Consider the following 10,464-nt stretch of genomic DNA (forward strand, 5'->3'; position numbering starts at 1 on the left):
CGGAATTTGTCCTCAAGCAGTTTTTAACCATGTTATTTTGCCTTGGCCCCACCAACTGACCCCTCACTCTTAGGTCACATTGAACACCTGGTCCATCTTCTACCCTCGCCGCTGCGCAGAGCAGGCTGAAGAACTGGTTTCCGTCTTCAACAAGGTGGCCGGACCAATTGGGTTTCGACTGCAGCGACCCATTCGTGTGGAGCTGAAGGATGATCGCACTGAGACTTACGTCAAGAGCATCCACTCTCAGCTGACCAGTGAGGTGTGACTTAAATAAGACTTAGAATGGTAGCTTGAAAAAGTTCCCCATTGTGTGCTATATTGACCAAGAAAGTGAGTTCTTCAGCTCGCAGAGCCGCGTCAGCTGTGCCTACATGTACCAGGATACATTGCGTGCAAGTAGCGACTTCGCTTAGCTCTCAGCTTTTTTTAGTTCGCAAACTAAACTCTTCTTACACCTAAACAGAAAAATGCAACCATACACCTTCTGAATTAAAGTTTCTCTATCACGAACCAGGACTAGATTAATTACTTAACTCACCATAAAACACACTTCATTTAAACGGGACAGAAACAAAAAACTCACCAAATCCACCTTAGTTAAGTCTTTCCAATGTTACAACAATCAGCAACTCTGGTTTTGTCTAAATAAATCCTTTAATTCACAAGTAAGATTTCAAAATATACTGGCTCCACGTGTCGTTTTTTTCCCCCGTGGTTGCTCTGTTGCGGCTACTTGTTGAGCATCTACTTGGTAAACGGCGGCTCATTGGTGGCTCTCACTCCTTCAGAGGCAGACAAAGTTCAAATTGTCACTTAAGGTCAAGGAAAATATCATGACATAATTTCAGTATAGTGGTCTCATGACAGCCAATGTCAAAACCAAGCACTTGTTAGACTGTTAAATTCAGGCAGCACGGTGGCCCAGTGGTCAGTGCTGTGGCCTCACAGCAAGAAGGTTCTGGGTTCAAATCCAGGCCTTTCTGTGTGGAGTTTGCATGTTCTCCCGGTGTCTGCGTGGGTTTTCTCCGGGTTCTCCGGTTTCCCTCACCACTAAAAATATGTTCCCCTCCCCCTCTCTAACTAGCTGATGTGTGGTGAGCGTTCTGGCGTCTGGCGTCGTAAGGCGTTGTATGGCTGCCGTGCATCACCCAGGTGGGTGCTACACTATTAGTGGTGTTAAACGAAACGAAAACTAGGTGGGGAAAAACATTCTCATTAACTGAAATAAAAATATAAACGAGGCATTACAAAAAAACGATAACTAAACTAAAACTGTAATGTCTGTTTGCAAAACTAACTAAAATAAAATTATCGAGTAAATGTCCCTAGTTTTCGTCTTTGTCAATGTCTTTCGTAGAGCAAATAACGTTATATCTTTCCGACCATGACATTTCCTGTAGTCATGTATAGTTTCCAACTGGGAACCCAGAAATTCCGACATTCCATGTCAAATTGAACACACCATAGTCCGTGCCCCTCGCCTGGCATCACGGCAGTACTGAAAGTCAGAAGAAAGTGGCAGAGTCCTATTTGATTACGACTGTCAGATAAAAGCAAGTGCCTTGCAGTGGAAGGTGGTAAAACGTGGACAATTTATTAAAGGGAAAAATCCCACAAATTTGAAAGTACATTTGAGAAGCGCACACAAGGAGGCTAACTTAGCTTACCTTAACAAGGTAAAGGAGAACGCAAAGCCCCCTTTCCGTGAAACCGGCTAACCCCGGTACAGGGCATGGATGTATGGGTACAGGGCATGGATGCATGGGTACAGGGCATGGATGCATGGGTACACGGCATGGATGCATGGGTACAGGGCATGGATGTATGGGTATAGGGCCAGGCAGCATGACGTAGACAACAGCAGTAGAGAGAACACTACAGGAGGGCTTTCAGCTGGTTAATAAATACGCAGGAACACCAAAAGCAGGAGGAAGCGTGGGTTAATATGTGTATTGATATTGATTGATATCCAGTATATACTGGAATGTCTACACAACTAAGTCTAAAGTTCAAAACACCTGTTCATGTATGTCTTCTTTAGTCTGTTAGCTATTTAGGTTTTTTCCTGGCACACATTACTTACACATTTTGCACTAAAGGCCTTTTTTATAGTTGTGCGTCGAGTCAACGGCGCAGGGTCCGGCGTAGACGCAGACCCCTCTGCGTCTACGCCGGACCCTACGCCGTAGCCTGACGTGTACCTCTCAAAAAATGTAACTACACGTCGCAGCAACGCACGTAGCTCGGCCGTGGCTTGGTAGCGTTGCATTTTCCCCAACTCATTTCCTAATTCTCCTTCTCCATAAACAACATGAAATCAAGGAGAGGGTTAACTTTTCCTTCTACAGATTTCCCACCGTGGTCAGAAAGCACAGGGGAGACACTTTGTTTCTCTCAATAAGACTCTAGAGTCGCTACTTGCTCCGAAGATAATCGCTGGCACTCTCTCACTTCTCCCTCTACCACACACTCCCCCACACACACTCACACGCTCGACGCACACACCAGCGCACAAGTATAAACATCAGGCCACTTTTTAAGGCTACGGCGAGAGCCCTGCGTGGAGCCTCCGCACAACTGTAAAACGGCCTTTACTGCAGCGTCTTGTGTAGACTGTTTACATATTTATGACCATACAGTGGGGGAAATAAGTATTTGACCCCTTGCTGATTTTGCAGGTTTGCCCACTTACAAAGAATGCAAAAATCTACAATTTTAATCATATGTACATTCTAACAGGGAAAGACAGAATCCCAAAGAAAATTCCAGAAAATCACATCATATGAATTTATTAAAATTGATAACCATCTGATGAGGAAAAACAAGTATTTGACCCCCTGGACAAACAGCATGTTAATATTTTGTAGAAAAGCCATTATTGGCCAGCACAGATGTCAAACGGTTTTTATAGTTGGTGACAAGGTTTGTGCACATTTCGGCAGGGATGTTGGCCCACTCCTCCCTGCAGACAGCCTCCAAATCATTCAGGTTCCGAGGTTGTCGCCTGGCAACTCGAATTTTAAGCTCCCTCCAAAGATTTTCAATCGGATTCAGGTCTGGAGACTGGCTAGGCCACTCCAGAACCTTGATGTGCTTCTTCTTCAGCCACTCTTTTGTTGCTTTGGCGGTGTGCTTAGGGTCGTTGTCGTGCTGAAACACCCATCCTCGACCCATCTTCAGCTCTCACTGAGGGAAGGAGATGTCGGTCCAGAATTCCACGATACATGGCCCCGTCCATCCTCCCCTCAATACGATGGAGTTGTCCCGTCCCCTTGGCTGAAAAGCACCCCCAAAGCATGATGTTGCCACCACCATGCTTGACGGTGGGGAAGGTGTTCTTTGGGTTGTACTCTGTGTTCTTTGCCCTCCAAACACGACGAGTTGAGTTGAGGCCAAAAAGTTCTATTTTGGTCTCATCTGATCACATCACCTTCTTCCAGGCCTCTTCTGAGTCGTCCAGGTGGTGAATGGCGAACTTCATGCGGGCCTGTACATGTTTCTTCTTGAGCAGGGGGACCTTGCGTGCGCTGCAGGATTTCAATCCATGACGGCGTAGTGTGTTACCAACCGTTTCTTTTGTAACTGTGGTCCCAGCTGCCTTCAGTTGATTCATCAGTCCCCCCTTGTGGTTTTGGGATGATTCCTCACCGTTCGCATGATCAGGGACACCCCACGAGGCAAGATCTTGTGTGGAGGCCCAGATCGAGGGAGGTTGGCGGTGGTGTGGTGCTTCTTCCATTTCCTGATAACTGCACCGACAGTTGATCTTTTCTCTCCAAGTTGCTTTCCGATTCTCTTGTAGGCCATCCCAGCCTTGTGCAGATCAACAATCTTGTCCCTGATGTCCGTAGAAAGCTCTTTGGTCTTGCCCATGGTGGTGATGTTGGATGCTGGTTGTTTGGGTGTTGACAGGTGTCTTTTATACAGGTAACGAGGTGAGGCAGGTGTATTTGATGTAGATAATTGGTTCGGATTGGGGCTGTGTCTTAAAGAAAGACTAACTGGCTTGTAGGAGCCAGAATACTTGCTGTTTGTCCAGGGGGTCAAATACTTGTTTTTCCTCATCAGATGGTTATCAATTTTAATAAATTCATATGTGATTTTCTGGAATTTTCTTTGGGATTCTGTCTTTCCCTGTTAGAATGTACATATGATTACAATTGTAGATTTTTGCATTCTTTGTAAGTGGGCAAACCTGCAAAATCAGCAAGGGGTCAAATACTTATTTCCCCCACTGTATGTAGGCTACATTTTATGTACTGGTGTTATTGTTGAATAGATTGATACATATTTCTAAAATTGTATGATGTTTTTGTTGAGTTATTACACAGTACTTTTTCTGACATGTTTTCAATCCCCCAACAAATAACCCATATTACAAAAAAGACAAATTAAAACTAATAAAAACTAAAACTAAGCATTTTCAAAAACAAAAAAACTAGCAAACCTGCTTTAAAAACTAAACTGAATTTAAAAAAAAAAAGTCAGAACAAAATAAAAGCTAATGAAAAATGCCAAACTATAATAACCTTGCTGCTATGACCTATTTATTACAGGTTATGTTGCCTAGATTAATGTCAAGTTGTCATAACAGACATCTCAAAAGAAAGTAATTAAAAGGTATAATTTACCACCAAACATTAGACATTTAAGACCGTGTCATGCAAGTGTTACCATAAACATCATTATCTCTAACATCACCTTTGCAAATATCTGTCCTGTAGTTATGTTTGGATTCATTATTGATTAGATATGGATTATATAAATATATTGTTTTTACACTGGAATACAGCGGTTCCAGGCTGGTTGCCTTGGGCAACATGGGCAACTATTACTGTCAAGCCCTGAATAAGTTAGCACGTTTCAGCCCATTAACTACAAACTGCATTATAATACTGCCAATGATCTGTCTTAGTCATTACTATTGAATGCTGTGAGTTTTAGTGCACGCTAAAAAAAATGTCTGGTACCACTGAGCTGAAGACCTTCCTGTGCAATTCCATTTTCAATTTACCTGTACAGCCCAAGATGCAGCTCGTAGTGTGCATCCTGGTCGGCAACAGAGAAGATCTCTACAGTGCCATCAAGAAGCTCTGCTGCGTCAAAAGTCCCATCCCATCCCAGGTTTGTTATGCTTATCCATGTGGTTGTGCATGGCTGGTTTAGAATTTGAGGAAAACAAATACTTCTGGAAATGTTTTTCTCTGTTAAAAGTAAGGGTCTTTGTCACTTATTGTGTCACAGGCCATCAATGTCCGCACCATATCCCAGCCACAGAAGTTAAGAAGTGTTGCCCAAAAGATACTCCTGCAGATAAACAGCAAGTTAGGAGGAGAGCTATGGACTGTCAATGTCCCTCTGGTGAGTATCGGGTCTTAAAGAGCAGGAAGGAATCTACTTTAGTTCATTGATTTACATCTTGTGAGTCAAAGGAAACCTTTTATACCTCCGTACCATTGGAACAACATTCTACAGATGTTGTGGGTCATTGAAAATAAGATGTTACAACATTACTGCAGTCAATGAGAAAATACTGAACCTCTGTCCCACTTTAATAGAAACACTTGATGGTGGTGGGAGTTGATGTCCACCATGACACCAGCAAGGCACATCAATCAGTCATGGGCTTTGTCGCCAGTGTGAACAGGTAAACTTAACTGAATTCATGTGGGGCACAAAGCATAATGTGAGTTTATTTAATTTACTATCTACAGTACGTGTTTCACAGTATCGCCACAGACATCTCAGTCACTTCTTACATGAGGTAGAAAATCTTTTAGAACGTCCCCAAAATAAACATTGTATTACTGCTACAAATGTTTGTTTTAGAGAAAATTGATTGATTTTACCTTTTCTGTCATGCACACAAAGTGCCGAGCCCCCATAGGTTTAGAAGACGACAAAATGTCAGTTTAATTGAATCCATGTATTTCACTTTTTCTCTTGCAACATTCACTTGTGGTAATATCTTAATAGAAATGCATTTTTTTTTTTTTTTTTTTTTTTTGCCCAGTTCACTGACCCGCTGGTACTCCAGAGTCACTTTCCAGACACCCACTGAGGAACTGATCAATGGCTTCAGAGTTTGTTTACTGGCTGCACTGCAGAAGTACTACGAGGTAAGTACTGCAAACATGCATTAAATACATGTCTTGTAGTTCAATGCCCCTTCTTTCTAAACCATTTGGCCAAGAATCACAAATGACAGGGACATACCCTCCCTTATCTTTTTTTTTTGCTCACGACCTTCTGATCAGTCACTGATGGGAGCTGTCATGGTTTTGATTCTAAATACAAAAACGATTGAAACAAGCTTTTAATTTTGACATCAAAAGCCGGATTGCTGCTTCTCCTGAGCATTTTTTTTCTTGCGTCCAAAGAAAATACACATTTCATGGTGCATTCAGGTGCTCCTCGTTAACTCACACTCCACTTACACACTCCAATACAGTAATGTAGGTGGCAGTATGAGCCTAACGGTTTGCGATCCGCTAATTAACACACAGAAGACATCAACTGACATCGATCTTTTTCCCCGCATAGAAGACGGCTAGAGTCGATCCGGAGTTTAATGGTTAGTTTTATGAAGTTATTACTGGTATTTATTCAAGGTTTATACTGCATAGAGAAAGTGTTGGCACCCATTAAAGAGGTTTTAGCCAGCGCCAGCGTTTGCGGAGTCAGATTGCACCGGACTCTCCAGGTGACCATGCTGCTCTGGGGACCGGCGCACTGCCATCTGTCAGTATTAAATTGAGACAGTTTCATAACCTGTAAAAATAAAAATGTCTTGTGTGTCACATTGAATACTTTTCCCCGTGTTTTGGTATAGTTCATTTTAACACCTGATGTGAGCCATTTGGGAGTAGCCTGGGCACGAAAGTTTTGAGTGCTTTAGAGGCACTGCCCTCACTCCCTGAATATGCAGAGACGTCGTCTCGCTCCGCCTCTCTGCTGAGGCCCGTCCATGTAACAGCAGCAGTTTCACACTATGATGGTTACTTTTGTAACAATCTACGGTTTACATGCATGTCCAACTGTTGATTTATTTTTTATTTATCAATATTTCAAAATAAAAAACATTACACTTCATAATGTTTTGTGTTCATAACACTATTGTATTATTGTACAAATTGGCTACAACAGTAATAGCAGTTACCTTATGTAAGTCACTCATTTACACATACATTTTTCAACTGAGGAGCAAAACATGCACCTCAGGAAAAAGATATGATTGTGCCCTGTTCACACTAATCAAATGAACTGGACTTTCAGATGTGAAAGCCCCCTTCCCTTACTGCATTATACCATTTAAATTTTTTTTTGGAATTGTTACCTGCAGAATTTTGTATACAAATATTTGTAGTACAATTAATATAAGAAGTCTGCACCTCTTTCCGCGCGTGCACCCCCTACCCCGGGTCAGCTACCACGACAATTAGAATCTAATTCTGTGGGAAACACTGTAGTCCTCATAAATGTACCGGAGTTTAGACTGCAAACACCAAGAAAGCGGAAGGTACCATACATCCGGCCAAAAAAAATGAAATCCGGCAGCGGCAACGGATCAATCTTGGAAGTGGAAAGTTGTGGATATAGACACTGGATATCGGGACACCCCCTAGTCACTTATATGATCGATATGGACTTTCTGATAATAATGGCCAATTTACACTTGGTTATTAACATGATCTCCATCCAGACGTTATCTAGGTAGGAAAAGTGTGTTATCCCACACAGTGCATTGCAGTTGTATGTTCTTTTGTACAGGTGAACCACAACTTGCCAGAGAAGATCGTGGTGTATCGGGATGGTGTGTCAGATGGTCAGCTAAAGATGGTGGAGCAGTACGAGATCCCACAGTTGATCAAATGCTTTGAGACTTTCCCCAGCTACGAGCCCAAGCTGGTCTTCATTGTGGTCCAAAAGCGCATCAGCACCACCCTCTACTCATTTGCTGCAAACAACATTGGCACACCTCCACCTGGAACTGTTCTGGATCACACCCTTACTCAGCAAGACTGGTCAGTCTTTCACCAAATAACCCGGTCTTGTTTGTCTGTTCTTGCCAGATCCCTATACAGCAAACCTCCCCATGTGCCAACACAGTGGTCCCTGTTAAAATCAATAAGAAGGCAGCATTACTTAAGTGTTTTCAGTTTGAATCCAGCATTAGGCCACAGATGCTCTGCTCTCTGCTTGAATTGGCTTTTACACCTGCAGTGTACGTGAAAAGAGAATTCAAAAATTCAAACCAACTGTGGTACCATTTGTGTGCAGAATCTGAATGTAATACAGGAGGATAAATTATGTGAGCATATAATTAAAGATTATTCTTACATGAAGATTGTATGAGCAGCCTGACAGGGTAGTGGAAGAGGAACATTGCTTTTTTATCTTTACACCATCTGCTGGCAACAATCGTAAATATGTGCACTTTGATGAGGACACCATCAAAGACAGCCGTTAGCTAATTAAAGTTTCTAACACTTAGTTTTGGTTGTTTTTTCCATTCAGGACGGATTTCTTTTTAATGGCACATTCCATTCGCCAGGGCTGTGGAATTCCGACACACTACATCTCCCTGTACAACACGGCAAACCTCTCACCAGACCATTTGCAAAGGTATCTTATCAACAGAGTATCATTCTTATTACTGTTACACATGTAAAACATGTTTAATTCTGGGTAAACTATCTGAATGATTTGTTTTTACCAGCTGGACCTGGTACACTTTTTTTTCACTTGGACAATATTTTGACAGTATTTTTATTGAAGTTAATTCAAGAAAAGTATTTGCACGCACAAAGACCATATTAATTTAGTCAGTGTCTGGTATTCGATTATTAGTCAGACCTAAAGAGTTCCATATTGCATATTATATGCATACATTTCTATATTTTAATGAATATTATAAATGTCTCAACAATATGAGAAATGTTTACCATCAGAAAACTATAAACTTCAGGTTAGTTCACAGTAAGACATTTAAACATATGGTGCTCCACCAGTCACGCCTCATTTCCGGTCAATGTAAATCTAAGATTTATTACTGAACTAAACCTTCGGTATATATTTTTCCAGGCTTTAGCATAGTTATTTGCAAAGAAAGATATTACCATTATCGTAGGACCAATACTCTGGTACCAAGTTGATGCCAACTGGTACTAGTTTTTCTACAGTACCGTAGGTATCGAGGGATGCAATTTTTCCAGACCTGTTGGGGGCAGCATGTACGCCTTCAAGTGTTCTCGACTGCAGTTAAATGCAAGAGAAGAATGCTAACGGCACGGAAAAACGTTGAATAGCTCCTCATCTCCATGCACACTATGGTGCACACTGAGGGCTTGCACGTGACTGAAAGTAAATCAAACACTTTTTGGAGTCTAAAGTAAAGCACAACCAAAAAAACATTTAAATAAGGTGAAAAAGCATCTGTGTTCAATACAAAAATCAAGTATGAACACTATCTATCTATCTATCTCTATCTATCTATCTATCTAATAACCCTTATGAAGGTAGGATTATTAGAAGGCTCTTAGATTTGGCTTCATTAGTTCGAGCTAAGTGTACCTAATAAACTGGCTGACAGAATATTTTTTATAATGAGGAATAGACAAGTAGACTCTTGCGAACAGTGACTGAAAAACAAATCAGAGCACCACAAATACAACTTGGGGGTAAAAGGTGTTGCTGTTATTACATAGTATTCAGGCAAATAAAATAAGGCTTTAAATGTAAATGTTTGGTCAGGACACATTTAACATTGTTGCTTTGTTCCCACACCAGGCTGACTTTCAAAATGTGCCATTTGTACTGGAACTGGCCGGGCACCATTCGTGTGCCAGCACCATGCAAGTATGCCCACAAGCTGGCTTACCTGTCTGGACAGTACTTGCACTCCGAGCCGGCCATCCAGCTTTCAGACAAGCTATTCTTCCTTTGAGCTGAGCCGAACTACCACAAGCAAACTGCTCAGGTTACAGCAGAACCAGCTGTGATGAACAATTGCGCTGAATAACTAACGACTCATTTGAATTAATGAGGGATTCATTATTTTATAATATTATGTCACGGAGTAGGAAAAGCACATGTGTGTTCAATAACCATAATGATTGCTGTATTACACTTAGCCGATGTCCTGGCTGTGCATGCTGGCTGAATGGAAAAGCTTACTGGGACACTTGATAAATCTGAGCCATCTTTAATGTTTTAATTCAAAGTGAAACCGTTGTGAGTTTGGCAAAGTTACTAATACTGGTTACAAAGTTTTACAGTATTTATTTTTTTTTTTTTTTTTTTTTAGCCACTGTTCTTGTGGCAAAATTATTGGTCAGGGTTTTGTTAATGTTAAGCCCTTCCTGTACTGCCCTTGCTCCGCATTTTCTTGTGCAAAGCTAAACAGCCAGGTAAAAGTCCTCCAATAAACACATGGCTTGACTTGTCTTGTACTCTACTGAA

The 10,464-nt window shown here is 41.6% G+C and overlaps 1 protein-coding gene across 2 annotated transcripts in view; it reads left to right on the top strand.

Annotated features, from left to right (window-relative positions):
* Nucleotides 1-10,464, top strand: part of piwil2 (piwi-like RNA-mediated gene silencing 2) — a 41,296-nt gene extending 30,832 nt beyond the window's left edge. For both annotated transcript variants that reach the window (XM_028577215.1, XM_028577216.1), the window contains exons 17-24: nucleotides 74-262; nucleotides 5,026-5,127; nucleotides 5,248-5,364; nucleotides 5,562-5,650; nucleotides 6,017-6,122; nucleotides 7,774-8,027; nucleotides 8,521-8,628; nucleotides 9,793-10,464. In XM_028577215.1, the coding sequence (XP_028433016.1) occupies nucleotides 74-262; nucleotides 5,026-5,127; nucleotides 5,248-5,364; nucleotides 5,562-5,650; nucleotides 6,017-6,122; nucleotides 7,774-8,027; nucleotides 8,521-8,628; nucleotides 9,793-9,949 (1,122 nt within the window). In that variant the 3' untranslated portion in view covers nucleotides 9,950-10,464. The remainder of the gene's footprint in view (nucleotides 1-73; nucleotides 263-5,025; nucleotides 5,128-5,247; nucleotides 5,365-5,561; nucleotides 5,651-6,016; nucleotides 6,123-7,773; nucleotides 8,028-8,520; nucleotides 8,629-9,792) is intronic.

Source organism: Perca flavescens, chromosome 5, assembly GCF_004354835.1.
Source record: "Perca flavescens isolate YP-PL-M2 chromosome 5, PFLA_1.0, whole genome shotgun sequence".
Lineage (NCBI taxonomy): Eukaryota > Metazoa > Chordata > Actinopteri > Perciformes > Percidae > Perca > Perca flavescens.